The sequence below is a fragment of the Nycticebus coucang genome, chromosome 3, assembly GCF_027406575.1.
Source record: "Nycticebus coucang isolate mNycCou1 chromosome 3, mNycCou1.pri, whole genome shotgun sequence".
Taxonomy (NCBI): domain Eukaryota; kingdom Metazoa; phylum Chordata; class Mammalia; order Primates; family Lorisidae; genus Nycticebus; species Nycticebus coucang.
Window position 1 is genome coordinate 34007617 of NC_069782.1, and position 20993 is coordinate 34028609.

General features: G+C 35.6%; 3 protein-coding genes across 10 annotated transcripts in view; 2 read left to right on the forward strand and 1 right to left on the reverse strand.

Annotated features, from left to right (window-relative positions):
* CEP290 (centrosomal protein 290) overlaps positions 1-1423 on the forward strand; it is a 108021-nt gene extending 106598 nt beyond the window's left edge. For all 7 annotated transcript variants that reach the window (XM_053583689.1, XM_053583686.1, XM_053583687.1 and 4 more), the window contains one exon: positions 654-1423. In XM_053583689.1, the coding sequence (XP_053439664.1) occupies positions 654-884 (231 nt within the window). In that variant the 3' untranslated portion in view covers positions 885-1423. The remainder of the gene's footprint in view (positions 1-653) is intronic.
* Positions 1424-1577: 154 nt separating this feature from the next.
* On the reverse strand, positions 1578-15350 carry C3H12orf29 (chromosome 3 C12orf29 homolog). 2 transcript variants are annotated; one of them, XM_053583694.1, is made up of 7 exons: positions 15110-15350; positions 10224-10341; positions 7908-8003; positions 7072-7188; positions 4475-4672; positions 3269-3438; positions 1578-1796 (listed from the first exon to the last, which is right to left on the reverse strand). In XM_053583694.1, exons 1-7 carry the CDS (start codon positions 15197-15199, stop codon positions 1608-1610), a joined length of 978 nt encoding a protein of 325 aa, XP_053439669.1. In that variant the 5' UTR covers positions 15200-15350; the 3' UTR covers positions 1578-1607. The 2 variants fall into 2 exon arrangements, with proteins under 2 accessions (XP_053439669.1, XP_053439670.1); XM_053583695.1 differs by lacking the exon at positions 1578-1796 and adding an exon at positions 1809-2005 and having other exon boundaries at positions 15110-15289.
* Positions 15351-15586: 236 nt separating this feature from the next.
* The window catches only part of C3H12orf50 (chromosome 3 C12orf50 homolog), a 39612-nt gene continuing 34205 nt past the window's right edge, over positions 15587-20993 (forward strand). The window contains exons 1-2 of the mRNA XM_053583358.1: positions 15587-15592; positions 20542-20661. Coding sequence (XP_053439333.1) covers positions 15587-15592; positions 20542-20661 — 126 coding nt within the window. The remainder of the gene's footprint in view (positions 15593-20541; positions 20662-20993) is intronic.

The window sequence follows — 20993 nt, forward strand, 5'->3', positions numbered from 1 at the left end:
CCCATTGGGAACAGTGTCCTTTAGTTCTTTTTGAAATTCTTTTTAGGGATTTTCTTTTAAGGTTATAGTTTTCATAAAAAATCTATTTTCTATGCTTTACCTCTTAGGACTGTAAATAGAACAAAAGGACATGGATAAGAGAATTAGCCAGTGATCACCAGTTATTCTAAATAGTCCCTAGAGCTTAAATTCTCTCCATTTATTAGATGCCTAACTTTTCCAGGAAGAAGTCCCGAGGTTTCCCTGATCATAAATATATTTATAAAACTTTATCATTATTCCTTAAAAAGTAGATATTTGTAATGAAAAATAAGTAAAATATAAACCAAAAAATCTAAACCAGAATAACTTCAGTGGGGGTGAATAGCAAAGTCATTTTGATTGCCTTATTGAGAGTATCCTACTATAATCTAAGAGTTGATAAATTTTAGTGAAAGAGTAGATAATTTGACAGTTAACAACCTAGTTATTTATGCTGTACAATGAAACTTCATTAACAAAATCTTAAGAAAATACTTCTGTCTTTATAGTTGTATTTGACTATTTGGGATACTTTGGCTTTCATGTTTGTAATTAAATCTCTTTACTTCAAACCTAAAACATGTATTATATTTCCTATATGCAATTTTTATGGATAATGTTGTTTCTATTAGGATGAAACACAAAAGCTGAAAAAAGAACTGGAAAATTTTGATCCTTCATTTTTTGAAGAAATTGAAGATTTGAAGTATAATTACAAAGAAGAAGTGAAAAAAAATATTCTCTTAGAAGAGAAGTTAAAAAAACTTTCGGAACAATTGGGAGTTGAATTAACTAGCCCTACTGCTACTTCTGAACAGTTTGAAGATGAAGAAGAAAGTCCTGTTAATTTTCCCATTTATTAAGGGCCACCTACAACTGTAGTTTTATTAAGCTACTTATTAACTTTGTAAGTTAAAATTCTATCTGGAAATAAACAGGTCTCTGAACTGTAGAATTTCCTTTTCACCACCATGTACCTTTTTTTCTAAGCCTTGAATTTTTAGTACATAAAGTATGAAATTAGCTTATTAGACAAGTATATTTTTGAAGACTTTAGCATAAGCTATGATTATCAAATAGGCCTGAGCTGTGGTGAATCTGTGTATTCATGTTTTAGTTTCTTAAAAGAGCATGAGGGTAAATTTAATAGTTTTATTATTTAAATTTGGGATTTCATATATATTATGTGTTATGATATATATATATATATATACAGAGATATACAATATAAATTATGAGGTTGAGCCATATGTTTTGTTAAATGTGCAGCAAAATTAAACTTAAATTACTTTTGGGATTTGGAAATAAATCATAAAAAATGATTCATATTGTTGTCTCTAAATTACCACCCATTTATAGTGGGCAGAATCCAGCCTTTGTACAAGCTTAGAAGCTTACATTACTTTTTATAGCTGAATGTTAAAGTTAATTTGCTGATTCTAAATACAATTTGGAATAGGCATTTGAAAAGGGAAAATTCATTTCTTCAAATGGTAAAAGACATACTGAGCCTTGAGATATTTTTAAGCATGGCAGACTATTCAGGATTGGAATGTAACAAAATGAATTTTAATTACATTTGCATTTTATATATCAAATATTATATCTTTAAGCCTACCAAATTTCTGATTATCTAATTTTAAAAAATGATGAAACAAACACTTATTATCAAAGGCATAGTCATATTTGTTTAAGTTCATGTTGATAATAACTGGTTTCGAATTCATGTAAGTATCTGGAATTGGCCAGCATAAACCAAGATGATGGCGATGGACCTAGAAAGAGAAAAAAGCTTTAGCCTGGAGACATTATCTTCAATGGACGTATTTGAGTGCCTACTGCCTCACTTTATTTTACTCTGTTGTTCTTCATACCTGTTCTCATGACATATATATTTATTAGTTTATTATCTATCTTCCTCATTAGAATTTGAGCTTCATGAACCCAGAGACATTGTTCTGTTGACTCTATATACTTCCAGCACCTGGAAAAATTCCAGGACCATAATCAGGAGTTCCATCAAAATTTAATAATAGCATCTGCTGCTGAGTACAGAAGCTACCTGAAAAATGTCATGGGAAGGCATTCTAAGCCAAGGAAATACTAAGTGACACAATGGAGCTTTTTGTTCCAATTGCAAGTAGTTAAATATAGTTAAAGCACACAGAATGTGACCATGTATATCAGGTGGAGGTGGAGAGCAGTTCCAGAAAGTTGAATGGGATTCATAATAAAAAATCTTAATGTAACCATTTGATGCAATGTAGTAATATTCTCATTCATTTGTGAAGAAAATGGTTAGGAGTAAGACTACAATATACTATTTTGAAAGGGTGATATAATGATTCAAGCATGAATCTTAGACTAAACTAAAATTAACACTAGGGCCAGGTGTGGCTTATGCCTGTAATCTTAGCACAAGCGTTTAAGATCAGCCTGAGGAAGAAACCCACCCAGTCTTTATTAAAAAAAAAATATATATATATATGTATTAAATAATTAATTAATTAATTAACTGTGATGGTGGTATGCACCTGTAGTTCCAACTACTCAGGAGAACACATGGCTTGGGCCCAGAAGTTGGAGGCTGCAGTGAGCTATGATGATGCCACTGAGCTCTAGGCGGGGCAACAAAGTAAGACTGTCTTTAACAACAACAAAAAAAACGTTGGGAGAAGTACACACATTGAACAGATTAGAACTTTAAGTAGTAATTGGATATATGAAGTAATGGAAAGAAGAGTTAAAAATAATATCTATATTTTTGCACCTCAGTGAATTTGAGTGTTAAGACTAGGTCCAGTTTTGAGTATTATAAATTTCCAGTGCATGTGAGAAATCAAATTGGCAAGTCCAGGAGACAGACTGCAAGGGCACAAAGAATAAAATAACTCTTTCTGTATATAGGCAACTGTCATCTTGGCACTCTGTCTGGAGATGTTGGGTGAAACTAAGATAATACAGGATGTCTCAGAGTACCAATAGTGTACAACTTAAATTTCCACGTAGGGGCCTATCCACTGAAGCACACCTGGGACAGCCAATGCATCACAGACTATACACTGGGAAACACTGTTAAGCACTTGAAGAAAGAGTGGCACATGAGGTGAGGATATTAAATTTCTTCACTGCAATCAGAACTGCTGCAGTTTATAGAGAGAATTTCATGATATAGTACTACTAATATTGTATTTTACTGTAGAAACATACCATGACATTACCCACATAAACTATATTTGGCCCTTACCTTAATTAAACCGCCATCACTGCAATGCCATACTATTCCTTCAATTTTACCCTCTCTGCAACCTTCAAACCAGGACAAGAGATCACTGTGTTTCAATGTAGGCAGATTTCTTATCTGAAATGCTCCATGTGGTATAAGAAGATGTAATGGATGCTTCTTGCTTCCTAACCCTAAATGGTAAAATCTATTGTTAACCAACTCATTCGAAAGAACTTTTCAGAAAAAATGAGAGAATTTACCTCTCCAGATAAATTTTCTAAAACATTTAGAATGAAGTTGGAAAAGTATAGTTGGTTTTCTTGAAGAGAATATAATCCAAGTGCATTAGATTCTGCTTTCACTCAAATGTGGCACCTTATTCCAATAAATCTAAATTTCACCTTGGTGTGCCTTACATCAGCTACACAGTGGTCAGCAAACAAGGACCTGCAGACCAAGTCTAGACAGACATCTGCTTTTGAAAACAGTTTCCACAGCACACAGCAACACCCATTCATTTAAATACTGTCTGTAGATCATTTCAGAGGTGTGGCCCACAAGCTTAAAATATCTACTCTGGCATTTTGCTGAAAGTGCACCAACTTCTGCTCTATGCACCATTATTCACATTCACCTCTTAGTCAATGTCTGTCAAGCAACTGCCATAACTGTGATAACTTGTCTAATTACCGTCTTAACGTTCTTTACACCTGCCAATCTACTTTTGATCTCAATATAGGACTTTCTTATTACAGTTTTAATATCCTGAGGTCTGTCTTCTCATCCCCTTGTCAACAATGCACTCCATAATGCCCTTGAGACTTTGCTTGATATGGTACTCATTGTGAATTCTTACACACTTGATCTTAGCCAAAAGGCCAAGAAGCAATTCATTGTGAATTCTTTACTCACTTTACTCTTGATATAACCAGGAAAAATGCACTTTCAATCAACTCGGCTCACCATTAAAAGGCAAACAAAAGTTATACCTGAATAATTGCTTTCAATTAGAGAACAAAATCAACCTTTTGTATTAATAAAACAGTTATAGAGTCCACAAATTTTCCATAAACATAAAGTTAATAGAAATGGATGTAATCCCAGGAAACTTTAACTCAAATTTGTTACTCATTTCTGTAGTGTGTGTGTGTGTGTGTTTTTAAAGGTGACCCTAGAAACTTCTCTTTATAAATGACAGTAACTGTAACTGAGTAAGTTTTCACTCACCATATGGATTTCCATTGATATTTGTTCCTATCAGCTCCAGTGTTTGTTCTAAGAGATCTGATAGTGGCACTGCACTGATTTCCAAAAGTCCAGGATCGTCAGGATGATGCCTTAGTACCAGGGCAATTTCAAATTCGTAATTAACTACAGAGGAATGCCAGCAATACTGTTTGTTGTTTTTCTCTACTGGTACCCAACCTATTATTTAAAAAGGAATGTTTTATTATATCGTTTTTCTATGTATTGAAAATAGGTAATTTCTATTTTTATAAATTTTCTTTATTCTCTGGATGTCAATCACATAGACACACTTTTAAAATCACTGAGAAAGTTAAAAGTTTCACTACCTTTTTTTTTAAATCATAAAGGTTTTTTTATTCTGTTGAGGAATTAACCTGTTTGATTATTCATTACACAGCACCCAGAAATCTCTTACTAGAAGTTTCACCTTACTTCACTAAGAAAACACTATTCTAAGACATAGCACTAAAACTGTTTTTACATAAATACTACCTTCTTTCTAGTTTCAGAACAGTGAACATTACAGTTAGTGTTCCACAATTTATTGAATTGTTCCAATATATACTGAACAGTTTGATACCAAGTTTATTGAATGCTGTTTCTGTTCCCCTTCTCACTCTTGTTGCCACACCTGGCTCCCTCATTATGGAGAATTCATTACAAAAAAAGAAGCAAAAAACTAGAACATAATTGTTGCCATAATTTTGGCCTCATTACTCACCCCAGATTACTGTAATAATGTCTTTAACGGTCTACTACTCTCCTGTGAAGCCCACTTAATTTTAATTATAATTCTATTTCTAAAATTTTAATTTAGTTGTACCCCTGCTTATTACCTTTGAGAAGCTTCACACTCCTTTAGATAGAACACAAGGGCCCTTAACCCTTTCTGATCCTACGTCAGACAAAAACTTTAGATATTTAATCTAACCTAAAATAGATAATAAAATCATCAGATGAGTTCATATTTATATTTTTCTCTTTTTAAACTATAGGATAAACCAGGCACAGTGGCTCACACTTGTAATACTAGCAATCTGGGAGGCTGAGATGGGTGGACTGCCTGAGCTCAGGAGTTTAAGACCAGCCTGAGCTAGAGGGAGACCCCATCTCTACAAATAACTAGGCATTGTGACAGGTGCCTGTAGTCCTAGCTACTCAGGAGGCTGAGGAAGAGAACTGCTTGAGCCCAGGAGTTGGAGGTTGCCATGTGAGGTGTAACCAGGACACTGTACCAAGGGCAACAAAGTGAGACTCTGTCTCAAAGAAAAAAAAAAAAAAAAAATTGTAGGATAATTACAAGCAATCCACCAACCTCTTTATGTGGGTGGCAGAAAAACTGGATTGGAAAGGATTAAGATCTGAAACCCCTCCACTCTCAACTTCCTCAAGATGAGAATCTACTCAAGAAGTCATGCAACCTAAACGTTCCAGTTGCAAGAAATTACGTAAAATGTCCAAATTACTCCCTGCTCTCTCTTCCTGGGAGTCTACCTAAGCTGACCTTCCTTCTTCCTTGCCAGCTAATTTCCTGGTTCTGAAGCTTTGGTACAGATGCTAACTCCTCCCAGAAGCCACTACAAGCTGAACTATGAATTTCTCTTTTTTTTCTCCATGTGTATCCTGGGCTTTTATTCCTGTTAGTTCTTACATCGTACTATTGTTGGTCTATTTCTTCCAATGTCTAAAAGAGAGCATTGGACAAGAGTTTTGACCTTCATTTTTGTAATGCCAGAAACTAGGAGGATTTGGCACATAATAGGCATTCAGAACATCCCTGTTTATATGCCTACAATCTTAGTCTGGGTGTTATCTTCATACTCGGTAACCTCTGCAAACTTTCCCAGGCCCAGAAAAAACTATTTGTGAGACATCTATTTTCAACTCCCTTATTATATACTTGTAGGATTTTCACAAAAAAATAAACACATATATACATATGTTCTCCCCAATTTAAAGGTAATAAAACTTTTTCTTTGAGACAGAGTTTTACTATGTCGCCCTAGGTAGGGTAAAGTGCTGTGGCATCACAGCTTACAGCAACCTCACACTCTTGGGCTTAAGGGATTCTCTTGCCTCAGCCTCCCAAGCAGCTAGGACTACAGGCGTCTGCCACAATGCCCAGCTATTTTTTTGTTGTAGTTGTCACTGTTGTTTAGCAGGCCTGGGCCAGTTTGAACCCTCCAGTCCCAGTGTAGGTGGCTGGCTCCCTAACCACTGAGCTACAGGTGCTGAGCCATAAAGACCTTTTGAAACCCCATTTTAGACTAGATCAGTCATATTATTTACCCTGATAAGAACAATGAGGTCATGCTTATTCAACACTACTAACGTCACAGTCTACAGCTTGTAAACTGTCTACCTTAGAAAAGATTCTAAACCCTAGAGGACATTCTTGACATGAAATATATTGATATGTAGTATAAACTACTAGATTTGATTCAGGAATTTTGTGATACACATATAAATAAAATGAACCAGATTAAAACTGATTTCTGAAATTTCTGATTGACTAGACCTTTTGTTCATTTTACTAGTAAACACAAAATTGCATTTGGGAAGAGATTTCATAATACCCGGAATGTGTCCATTTCCATCAGGCACTGGATTCCCATTTAACTGTTCTATTTCTTTTGCTGGTATCCAGCACTCTGGAGCAGGTTTGAAGTCCTCTTCAACATTCCAAAAAAATCCTACAAAGAATTAGAACATTATACATGGTAATACTTAAAAAAAAAAAAAAAAGTAAAATACTGAACAGATTCAAAGTGGGAACAGCAAATGAAACATAACATCTGATATGATATTACACAATTATTTTCCATTCATTATCACCACCACAGTATGAATGTACTTCTCAGGGTTCAGGGACTAACACTTTAAATATTAAATACTTGACCATTTGTATACAGACTGTAAAAGTCTAACTGAAGTAACTAATATTCCACTGTGTATAAATTTACGAATTTTTAATGTACTATGAATACATACATACATGAATTTATACATGAATGAGCATAGTACACAATGAGTGTATATGTATACCTACTATATGTAATATTTACCAGCATTTTAATGTAATAATTTATAATAGTAATTCGCCTTCGAGATTTGTGCCTGATTTGTAAAATTACATTTTTCTTTCTTACACAGACAAAATGTGTTTCACTCAATATATTTGTTGTAGTTTGTATGTTTTAAGATTCATACTTTAATGAAGAGTCACAGAAATGTTAGTAAAATATTTTAAATATTCCAGAATATTGTTTTATACATAGAAATACTCAATCACATTTTTTCCTAAATTATTTAAGTTTTACAGAAATATAAAATGTATAGAAACACCATAGCAATAAATAGCCAAATATTTCAGCTATTTAAAATCATAAAAATAAAAAAAAAAAAAACTAACCTTTTGAGTTTTCTTTTGAATGTAGAAAATTTTTAAATCTTTTGTCAGCTTGTTTGTTAGGTTTTCTATCTAGCCGAGCCCAAAGGTATGGCTGATCTAAAAAAGTAATATAAAAGGAAAAGCAAAGTAAAAAAGACAAAACTTACAACTTTATTTTGAAGGATATTTCAGAATAAACTTTTTCTATGAACAGAAGGGTCATTTCTATAAGAGAAGAAGCAATCCCAGAAAGCAAAGGGAAATATGCAATCTTAAGACATATACCCACCTAGCTGCACTACACCTGATAATATGAAAAGACTTAACTTCTTTGGTTAATGATGGGGATGAAATAAAAAGCAAACCCATGATCCTCTTAGGACATTCCATAGTCACATTGCATTAGTTACTAGTATTTGTGAGAAACAGAACCAGATAATTGTATTTTCACACACACGCACCCCAAACATTATGCTGACGGGGTTAATTTTTGCACAACTGGAATTTAGGCAGAGTTGTTCTATGTGAGACTGACCACTGTTACAATAGTAGGGAACAACAGTAGTTTTTACCTGGACTCTAAAGCCCTTGCTGTGTCCTCAGCTATGATACAGATCTTTATTTTTAATGCCCTTGCTATGCTGTGCATCCTTTACAAGTAATAAGATGTGGACATTTGGGGTCCTATGAGTCTCCTTCGATAATTAAAACTCCATCCCAGTTTAACTGCCATCATCAAGCCTAATCACACATAATTATGCATGCTAAAGTTTCTCAATATAAATATAAAAGCCTGAAAAATCGTTTACAGTTCTCTCAAATTTATAAATCTGAAGTTTACAAAAAATTATTATACTTTGATTCAGACATCATATATTACTTACTAGCTATCCAGGTAAATACGAAGAACCAAAAACAAATTATATTGTCATTTCCAGTTGAATGGACCTTTTGGGATTTTTACCAGGAAACATTAAAAAATACACTTCCCTCACATTCATTAAGATGGGTACTATCAAAAAAAAAAAAAAACACAAAAGTGCTGCTGAGCACATAAAGAAACAGGAAGCTTTGGGCACTATTGGTGGGAATGTAAAATGGTGGCTCTTCAAAAAATTAAAATCATTACTACTGTATGATCCAGGAATTCTACCTTTGGAATATACCCAAAACAATTGGTAGCAGGCTCTGAAAAATGTATTTGTTCATCCCTTTTTGTAGCAGCTCTGTTCATAATAGTCAAAAGGTGAAAGCAACCAAATTTCCATCAGTTGGTGAGAGATAAACAAAATATGCTCAATACACACAATGGAATGTGATTTTGCCTTTTAAAAAGGAATGAAATTCTGATACATGCTACTAACATAGATGAACCTTGAGGACATTATGAAGTGAAATAACCCAGTCCCAAAAAAGACAAATACTATATGATTCCATTTTTATGAGGTACGTAGTCAGATTCATAGAGAAAAAAAGTATGGTCATACAAGGTGTTGAGGTGGAGATGGGGGCTGTTTCATGAGCATAGTTTCAGTTTAAGAAGATGAAAACAGTTCTGGAGATGGATGTGGTGATAGTAACACAACAATGTGCTAACTAAAATGGTTATATAGTAAATGTCATGTATTTATTTAGCTCTGTTAAAATTGGTTTTTAATGAATTTCAGAAAAAATTTCTTGATGCAAGCAATGTGTTCAGATGCCCATTCAACCATTCTATTTATTTTCATGGAATTAAGAGGTAATCTCACCATCCAGAAGTAATCACAGAGAATATTTCTCTTTTTTCAATGCAATTTTTTTTTCTTAACATGGTTAACTATCTCTATTTGAGTTGCTACTTCTTAGAAAGTACATTAAAATAAAAATAGTGATATTGCCAACTGAAAAAAAATCACTGACATCAATGCTAGGATCAGTGCAAAGAGAACAGGCATTAAGAGTCAGACAAACCTAGATTCCACTGCCAGTTGAGCCATTCATTAACATCAGTCTTGGACAAATTATTTAAGTTCACAGAGTCTCATTTTCCTTATCTGTGAAATGGAGAGAGGCTTCTTGTACAAATTAGAGATAGTATGTTTGGTTTGAAGCATTCATTACACTACCTGGTCCTTAATGAGTATTAAATGTTAGTTAACTCTTTTCCTTCCCCAAGAAGAAAAATACAAAAATATAATACATAAAATACAAAAATATAATAAGTAAAATATAACAATTGTGATTTTTTAATCTTGCTACTGTAAGTCTCCAGGGATTCATGAAGATCAAATGCCCCAATTCATATTTATATAATTTGTAAAGTGATTAAAAAATAGTGTTATAGTTTTACTTTACCTTTGTAGGTAGTCACATAGCAACATGTTCCATCCACCTTTTCTGTTGGAATTGCACTGTATATATCTGCATCCAATGCCTTGTGACTTACAGCTTCAGTTGCCAAAACTTTAAATGGCTTAAAAGAGAAAAAGAGAAAACTGGTTTAAGATAGATAGCCTCTGTACTTTGGGCACACTCTCACCTGAAATATTCTAAATTTCATTAATTTTAAGCAATAATCTGTTAATCCTTCAAAACAACTGAAAAATATTCTGTGAAATTCTGAACGACCCCTTCTATGCTATCATAGCAGTAACCTGGTTTTCTGCACAAATCTGTAATTATGCACATGCTGCTTTATCCACAATGACTACACACCAGAAACTGCCTGTGCAGCACCCCTCGCGTTAGTGTTCAGTATGCTCAATTGTATAGTTGACAATTATTTTCTAAATGCCTACTATGGATCAAGCATTGTCCTCAGCACTAGAAACAGAGGGGAAGAAAAAAGCTCTTGCCTTTGGTGAAAACTGCATTTTAATGAGGGAGATAAAAGAGACAAATGCATAATACAGTGTTAGGTATGACAGATGCCAACGCAAAAGACAAATGGAGTAAAGGACAGAGAGGACAAAGCTCTATTTCAGATATAGTGAACAGGGAAGAGCTCTTTGAGGAGCAACATTGGAGCAGATTTGAAGTGAGGGAATACGCCATGTAAATATTTGGGAGGAACAAGGCCTCAAGTCAAGAGGTTTCTTGATGTGCTTGAAGAATACAAGGAAGCCTTTAAGTTTAGAGCTGCGTGAAGGTAAAACTGGCTTATGTGTTTAATTAACTGAAATTAGTAATTCCGTAAGTACTTCCGGTGGTTCAGTACAAGTATTTTCCAATCATAATTTTTCAAGACTCCACCTACTCTTCAACATAGGAGATATTCCACCTTTTATAAACACAAACATTTTTGTGATTTACAAAACTGATTTTTCAATTAAGACTTGGTTCTTAATGAGTCTTAGCAAAGATCTGGTAATGTACTTCTGCCTCAGGAGAAGGCATTCTTAAGGAGCAAGCAAAAGAGATGAAAGGTAGTGTATATTTTCTTCTTGTTTTTAACTTTTTTTCCTCAAAAAACTAATATTCCCATGCTCCTTCCAGAAAATTTGTAGAGAAATATACAAAAGCATAAACAAAAAATCATCCATATTATCAACATTCTGATGTAATCACAAAAAAAAAAAACCTTTAACATAATTCCTTTCTCTTTTTCAGTACATTTTTCTTAATATAAGGTGATCAATTTCTATTTTCTACAGGCAAAAAGACAAACCTCAAATGCTTTCTGGATTTACTTATGCATATGCTTTTCCTCTTCAACCGCACGATAAACATTAAACAAAACTAATACTTGTTTTTTTACATAGTATTTCATCTCTAAAAAATGTTAACTGCTATCATAGGCATATGTTGCCTAAACTATGTTTTCATCCTTTTCAGAAGGCAGTTATTAGTTGAATATCTCCTTTACAATGGAGCTTGCATCTCGTATCTCCCTCTAAACATTTTAGACCACAGACTTTTACAACAAGTTTTTTTTTTTTTCTTTTGTAGAGACAGAGTTTCACTTTATGGCCCTTGGTAGAGCGCCATGGCATCACACAGCTCACAGAAACCTCCAACTCCTGGGCTTAAGCGATTCTCTTGCCTCAGCCTCCCGAGTAGCTGGGACTACAGGCGCCCGCCACAACACCTGGCTATTTTTTTGATGTAGTTCGGCCGGGGCCGGGTTTGAACCTGCCACCCTCGGTATATGGGGCCTGCGCCCTACCGACTGAGCCACAGGTGCTACCCTGCAACAAGTTTTATATCTTAGAAATGCTTGAATGCATGTGAAGATCAGCAGGTACTCTTCTGGAAAACTGTGTATGATCTGCTTGAAAGGAAAGTTAACCCTTGATGGTTTCTTACCAGTAACAGTTGCTTTCTACATCAGATAGCCTTGCTAGTATTACAAATTTAAATTCCTGAGCAATATTAACTATAGTTGTTTATTTATTTTTAAAATGTTGAAGAAGGCAAATGAAAAACTGCCTCTGGAAAACAAATCTTTTACTTGATTCTGAGTTAGGCTTCACTTTGATAATAGCTTTTTCCACAGCCACCTGCCTTCCTCATGCAGTTTCATGAATCTTTTACTAGAAAGTTATATTCAGGAGTCTCACTATGTCGATCTTCAAAAACTCTGTGATCACTCACTTATCAAAGTTAGAACATCAAGTTTGTGAAAGGCCCAGTCCTACACAGCATAAAGGAACACTTGAGACCCCAAATTTGTGTACTCCAGAAATACCACTTCCCTGATGACCCCCACTGGTCTACTATCCCACCTTAAGTATGTTACAATGTATACGTCAATACCTTTTCAGATATAAGTTTTGTATAATGAGTGCTCAAGATTTAAGACTGATTTTAGTTCATTCATGTTTTTACCATAACATTTTTCACTGTTAAAACTATCGAGAATCACTTGCCTTTTTGTTTTTCCTTAGATTTTACTTAGAGGGCATTCAGTTGTTGTCCCTTTCAGCTTTATGAGTAGTAAACTTTACATATTTAATTTATGGTTACTATCAGGAGGATAAAAGAACATAAGAATGGAAGGAAAGACAGTTTCTCCAGTTCCTATCAACTATCTGTAATTTATTTTCATTTCTGAGATTTATGCAACTGTTTTACAGTCTTAATCTGAAGTAATACCATGTTGTGAAACAGCATGGTACAATATAAATATTATACCACTATGTATAAGCTCACAATTAAAGTAGAAATACTATTTCAGTTAGGTAAACTAGGAAATTAGCCCATTCTACTACATTTAGTACTTTTTTTTTTTTTTTGCAGTTTTTGGGTGGGGCTGGGTTTGAAGCCACCGCCTGCGGTATATGGGGCCAGCGCCCTACTCCTTTGAGCCACAGGCACCGCCCTACATTTAGTATTTTTAAGAGGTAACTGATTGGGAATTTATCACTGAATTCAATACTACTGAATTGTGACACTAGTATTGAAGCATGTCAATTTAACCTAAAGTAACAGAGCCACAGGATCTGGACCACTAGTAGTGTGTGTGTGTGTGAGAGAGAGAGTGTGTGTGTGTGTGTGTCTCCATTAGAATTTATCAATGATCCCAGGGAGGAGATACTCTGCCATAAAGTTCTTAATGAGTACAAACACTCCACTCACAACAATCAATCATCTGCCACTCTTTGCTATGGACATGTCCAAAAAACAACAGAAGACACGAAGCTCTCCTCAAAGAGTTTAGACTATTACTGAAAAAAAACAAGGCATGTTGTATAAAAAGTGATAATGAATATCAAATGGGTATACAAAAAGTAATAATATCAAATATCTTCTATACAGGTAAAGGAAATCACTGGAATGATTAAGTTGATCACAGATTTCACAGAGAGGGTCTCACTTGAAAAATTAAAAACACTCTGAAGGTGATCCCAGCAGAGTGATTAATCTGAACAAAAAACATAAGAGACAGGATTGTGGCTGGTATGTTTACAGGATGAAATCAGATTTTGCTAAAACAGAGACTTCACTTTGAGAAGACTGGAGAGTAGACTGGGCCTGATTAATGAGACACCTTGAATTATAATTAAAAATTTAGATGCTAGTCTATAAACAATACTATAAGCTGTTCTTAACTGCAGAGAGGTAAGAGAAGAGGCTTATTTTTTCCAAGGTGAGGGTACTTTTACAAACTATTTCCCTCCAACATACAAAGTTGAAAATCACAGCTAGAGGCACACACTAACACAGATGGCAACATTTCACATGGATCCGAGATGGTACAGACACCATATGATAACTGGGATTTAGACAGGGGAAGAACAAGGTGATGATCATTCTGGGCGGCAAGACCAATTAAATGGTGCAATAAGCGGACATGAAATGATTAACTCGAACAGTTACAGCAGTGTAAGGAGAATGAAAAGATTAGATATTATAAGGTAAAAAGCAAGGTAAATGGCAAACTGCCATAAAATGGCGTGAGGGCTCATTCTTTAATTCCACAAATATATATCCAGTGCCTAGGTGTCAAGTCCTAGAAGCCAGTACTAAAGATAACTGGTCAGTCTTCCAGACTTAAAAGCCTCCTAGTTTAGAAGACAGGAAGACGGGTATCAATGATGAGATGGAGTTGCTTTCAACTGGACATGCTGATTTTGTATGAGTTAAAATACCCATCTGATACTACTAAGTCCTTGATCAGTAGAATATTAAAGATTATCCTGAAAAGGGTTACTTAGTATTCTCTCTAGCATAACTTAGGACCCATGGTGTTTAAAATACCTTGCTAGAATAGAAAACTCTGAGATGGAAAACACCGAAGTTAGAATCAAGTGGGTAATTACTGGCAATAATACATGAGGTCTGATCTTCAGCGACCTGATTAGGCTAGCTGTCAACACTGATACTGGTTTTCAGGTGAGACTAGGTAAACCAGGTATTTTAATAGCTTCACTTTCTCACCACACTCTTCAAAAAAAGTCGTAAAGCTTGAACTGTGGTGAGTCTCTGCATACTGAGGGCTTTTCTCCACTAAATGCCATCCTGCGAATAAAAGGGATGTTATTTCGGAAGTGGGTTTTCCATTTGTCTGCAAAGCAAGGTTTGAATCGCCCGATTACAAAAACAAAAAACTCTCGCAGATTCCCTCGCAGGTAACTAAGAAAGTACAAGGACGCGAAGCTCAGGCGCGCGGGGCTCCCGCCCCAGACCTCCCGAAAGAAACCTGCAAGCGCTCCCGGCCTGGAGGCAGCGCTACCGCGCCGGCCGCCCTCGCGGGCTCGCAGCCAGCGGCCCCGCAGGGAGGACGCCACGCGCGGCGGTACCTGGTGCTCCCTTTTGGCGGAGGGCTCCTCTTTCACCTCCGTCACAAACACACACGGCACTTTCCGCTGCACCGAGCACAAGCGCCTCATGCTGAGTCCGGCAGAGTGCGAGCGGAGAGGGCGCGCTCTCGAACGGCGCCCGCGCAGGCTGGGAGGGAGCGCAGCAGCAGCCAGCCCCGGGCGCAGGCCACTCCCCCTCCGCGCCCGGCGACAGCGGCTGCGCCCGGGCGACGCCAAACCCAGCGAGAGGGACGGACACGCAGCCCGGAAGCGGCCTTGGGGCGCGGGGCCTTCTGGGAGTTGTAGTGCGGGAGCTGAGGCGCCGGGCGCGCGCCCACATGCGTCCCCCCCCCCCGGTTTTGACAACCAAGAAAATACAGAGATCCGCTTCTCGAGCGTGTGTACCTCACCAGACCTAGTGACCGATGATAGTTTGAAAATTAAATAATACAAGGTTGTAAGTGATGAGCACTTCGGATGGCGGTTTAACACCATGCTAATGAAACCTCGTTGCCTGTTTTGTTTTTTTTTAAACAAGTTCATGGGAAAGCTCTGTAGAAATTTAGAAATATCTGCTTTCCCAGATTCCCAAGCAGAATGAACACTGGTTTCCCAGGAAGAATGTCAAAAAACGCTGCAAGTTAACACCTGGGGGGATAAATGCCACCTGTCGAACTATGCCTAATTGTGTAGCATAATTGTGGTCGAAGTTGGTTCTGATGTTCTTTGCGGAGTGAGTGCGAAGTTTAACCTTAAGACTAGTTCAAAACGATAGAAATCCCAACGATCGGACTTCAGTCTCAAGGTTTCCACTGGACTCAAAAAAAAAAAGACGAGCTCCAAAAGCGTACAAATAAATAGATTGAGTAGTTGTAGTCAGTCAGCTGCAGATCTAAAAGCAGCTTTGACTTACCGCTCAAAAGAGTATTAGTAAGTAATAAGGCAGTCAATGTTTGAATAAAATAAATATTAAATATTTAGTATAGTAGCATTTCTATCTCAGTACAGCTAGAATCCTCAGCCTGAAGTTATAGAGGAATTTTAACTTTACTGCCATCCTTTAAACGCCCCAGTCTCATTTCTTTGTCTTATCTGCATATTTTATCCTACTGTCCAGCATTTTACTAAATTAGTCCTTGGAAAAATTAAACAACTATATCTCACTTGGAGGTATTTGGTAAGGAGTTTCCCAAAGAATGAAATATACCTTTAAAAAAAAAAAGTTCATTGTTTTTTGATTGCTGGATTAAGAGGGGAGTTTCCACAGGAAAATACAAAAAACTCTACAACCCACCACTGTTCAAATCCCCCCCAAAAAACAAACAAACAAACAAAAAAACCAGAAAACAAAAAACCTGAAGCTGATTGTGTGATATTGGAACAAGAAAGTTCGTAGCGTTTTATATTCAAGAAGCTGACTTCTTTGTTCCTCCACAGGAAACCTAAAAAGCACCTTCTTGGGAGTCTGAAAAAGTCAACAATGAAATAACCTTCACAACTACCAACTGTCATTTTCCAAACTGCCACAGAATCTTCTAGGTCAAGCATTCTGTCATTTCTGAGAAATTATCACCTTCTAAAACCTTCCACTTGCTCTTTGTAGTAGCAGCAAGGCTAATCACCCCTCAGGAAGCACTCTCTATTTCCACCCTCATCAGGGCCTGGAGCAAAGCTTCTGGCAGAAACACCACAGTCCAATTCAGGGGCGAACCAGAGGACCAATTAACAGTTACAAACGGGACTCTTAATCTGATGGGTAGCAGCCGTCAGTTTTGCCTGATTGTCATAACCCTGAAGAGCCACCAAAGAATTGCTACCAGTCACTGTACTTAAAGTGATACTACAGTATTACAAAAGGGACGAAAGATTTTCTCTCTAATGTGTTAGCACCCTAGCATGCACCAAAGATGAAAACCACTCAACCTGAGCTTGCTTTGGACAACACAAAATGCTTAATAGAATCTTCAGCCCTGCTCCCAACTGTGGAGACAAATTTCCCATCACTCTTCATTACAACCAGTAAAAATCCTCATGAATAGGATTATAGCTCTCTGTGAAGGACTAGAATGAAATTCACAACAGGAAAGAATAGAAGTGAAGAGAATTAGAAAAAGGAAAAAAGATGTGGAAAAAACAGAGAAGGAAAAGAAAAGTTTAAAATGGACAAAAAAGAAAATAGAACTCCAGGCATTCTAAAGACTACAAAAATGTACAGATCTATTTAATGAGCTCTGAAATGACAAAAAAAAAAAAAAAATCCTATGTGAGTTTGACCAATTTTTGCTGTGTCTACTGGAATGTAGCTGTTTACATCTAACTTGAAGAGGTAAAAACTTTTTCTCAGCCTTGGGGAGGGATAAAAATGAAAACTTTTTTATCCATTGTAAAACATGAATTCTCACAGTGATTTAATGGTGTTACATGTAATCATGCAACAATAGTTGATAAAAATATTTGAAAACAGTACAATGAAGCTACAAATTCAGGGGTAGAAAGGAAATTTATCTGAATGCAAAGACCTCTTAAAAAATATTTCTTAGAGTTGTTTTTCCCAATACGCTACGTACTTAAGATGAGTGCTTTGCTAGTCTAGAGTTAAAAGGTAGGACAAAACGCAAGTGAAGATATGTATTTTTTTTTCTATGTAGCTTTGCTAAGATTTTCAAGAGTTAAACCAAATCTTCATTCTCTACTTCTTCATGTCCAATAATACCTAGTTCTTTTTTTATTATACTCTCTTATTTATAGAACAACTTTATCTAGAATTTTAGTTTCCTGTTTTATTTCTTATATTTTTATCCTAAAACATTGCATTCAAAAAGTTTATAGCAGCTTAGGTTGTTTCACTAACCAAAGTGGGAATCCATATTTGTCTTAATCTTTTAAATTTCCAGTTATAAATTCATGGCAATTCAAAAATGTATTTTTATCTGGTGTAATCGGTCATTTTTATGGCATCTTTTAAGTCATCTACAAAAATATAGTCTCCTATATTTTTAGGACCTTTACAACTAGGTTTTAATTCTTTTCTTAAAGATAACTAAAATGGTGCCACACATAGGTCCAGGTCTGTAATCCCAGAACTTTGGAAAGAGACTGTAAGGGGAGGATCACTTGAAACCAGAAGTTCAAGACCTGCTTCAGCAAAATAGTAAGGCCCTAATCTCTACAAAATGTTTTTTTCTTTTTTTAATTAGCTAGGCGTGGTGGCCTGGGCCTATAGTCCCAGCTACTCCACAGGGTGAGGTGGAAGCATCACTTGAGCCCAGAAGTTCGAGGTCACAGTGAATTATAATCATGCTACTGCACTTACAGCCTGGGCAACAGAGGAAGACCAGTATCTCTAAAGAAAAACAAAGATACAAAGTTGAAGACCTCAGTAATTGCTGATTGAAATGTCTCATCCTGAAATGAGTACTTCAGTTTCTTTTCAACAAATGTTCAAAATTTTCAAGCACTCTGGAACCTTCCTGCTATAAGAAGAAGCTGTTCCTGCTTTGATAAGAAATAGCTGGATATAGCTACCAGATGAATAAGTAGTCTGATTTATTCTCAGGTACTTAATATATCACAATCTCAATAGGATTTTTTCACAAATCAGTGGCTACCAGAGAATCCATATTTAAATAATTGCATTTATTATCATGGAATATGGGTATAGTATCTACCTATTATGTTTTAAAATTTTAGTTTTATTTCTAAATCATAGAAACAAGATGGTTTAGAAAATCGCTATTTGTGAAATACTTATTACTTTTTAATTATGAAAGTATAAGCTAGTTTACATTTCCATATTTGATCACAACATCAGAAGATGAAACATACTATCTTATTTTAATATAGTGGAGTTGGGTAAGGGAAATACAGTGAACACTCAGGTAAACTAGCTTACAGTTACGTGTGAGGTCATTTATGATGAGCAAACAATGGATTAGGTAACAATGAGGAAAATTCTGGAAGTCTGAGTTTGTGTGCTTACTAGCAACCACTTTCAACATTTCTGCAAAGCTAGAGAAGGTATCTTGTAATTTAAATTTCTTTAAGAATTATCTATTGTGTAATATACTGTCAACAGGAGGTCAGTTTTAAAGGAATACTGCTGATAGCCTGAAAGACTGTGGAAAAGAAATTTTTTCCCCCTTACACACTGATAGTTCTTATATTTGCATTCCTGCAATTCTTATATATATATTAAAAAAAAAAAAACATTGGATTAGCAGCAAGAGAGTTGAAAATGGCAGAAGTTGGGAATGACTGCTATTTCTTTTTTAATTCCACATGCATAAAGGTAAATATTGTACAATTTAAGTTTTTCACATGCTTAAGCCTTCTAGTAGAATGAAAAGATATGGCAATAATTTGCATTCCTTAATCAAAATTTACTATTTTCCTACAAAATATTCATGATGTGTAAAATCTGAAGTGAAATCATATTATAAAAATCATTTTAAAATACTGAATTTCTCTAAGGAAATCTGGGATAATTAAAATTATAAGTTGTTTGAAACTCTCCTTATCTATGCCAGTTACATGCCTATAGCTTTTTAAACTTCGTGTAGTACTTCTGTTTATAATATTGCTCCTTCAGACATCACATCCTAATATTTAAACGTTATATGATACATCATTTTGTTTCGGTTAATGTGATTTCATTCATAACAATTCAAATAATCAAATTCAGGTCACTATTGAACTTACTCTAATAAATCTAATTGTTTCCCTATTACTGAGTTTTCTCTGGTCAAAAGTCTGAGTAATGGAAAATGGTGTATTTAACTATAATAAAAAAGAAAAACTAAAGTAATATAAACAAATTGGCTAAATGTGAATTTAAGTTTACAAAATTAATTAGGAAAACGTTTAACCCAAGGAATTAGGAATGGATCTCAATAAAACCAAATAAATGTAGAAACTCAGTGTCAGGAGCTTCCTGCTTATGCTACAGTGAATCCGATTAAAGAGATGATGTATCTGGTTTAATGTATTTCATATCTGTTAGGAAGCCTGACAGGATTGGTTAATGGGCATCATCTCCTCAATTGGAATATGGCCAGTGATTCTTAACAATTTTGTCTGGCTTTCTTAAGAAAGGTAAATTGAGTTATTCTGGCGTTGGACTGTCATCAAGGGTATTACCGATCTCTTATATCCGTATTCTTAGTGAACCACATGGATTAACCGATAACAGAAAGTAGCATTTTATCAGTGACCTGCAGCATGTCGTGCTGTTTGATCTTTAGATTATCTTGTCACTTTCTCACTAAAGTTAGACTAATTTGCTAAAACTTAGACTTATGGTCTTATACTGGCAGTGTGTGTTTTGTGATTCTACTTTGATCTACTCATATTTTCTTTATTAACAACCTGTTGCTGTGAACACTAATGTTAATATGCTGTTAATATTTTCTACACTGTCTACTTTTTTCTTTTAGGGTTCCCAGTGCCGATTCCGACACTGTGAAGAGGCCCTTGGTAGTGACACTGTGTGCTCATTATGGAGAGAGAGGAAATGTTTAGATCCACTTTGCAGATTTAGACACATGGACATGCAGGTAGAATTACTCAGCAGCATCATTTTTGTTAAAAGCATTTCCCTCCAATAACACTGGCTTATACTTTTACAAAGCAATAGGGAAGCAATCACTTTTCCCGTATTTAAATTTAGGTATTCTGCATTTTGTTCAACTTAAATTCCTAGAAAAATAGAGGAACACATTTTAGAAATATCCATTGCACTTTTTAAATAGCGGGGCTTAGAACTATCGAAAGCCAGAAAACAAACATGATCCTCAATCATTAGCTGCAATTGTTTTTGTCACGTAGCGTTGTGTTGTAGCATGTTGTACTTATCATGTAGATGGCATCTAATCATTACATTCCCCCC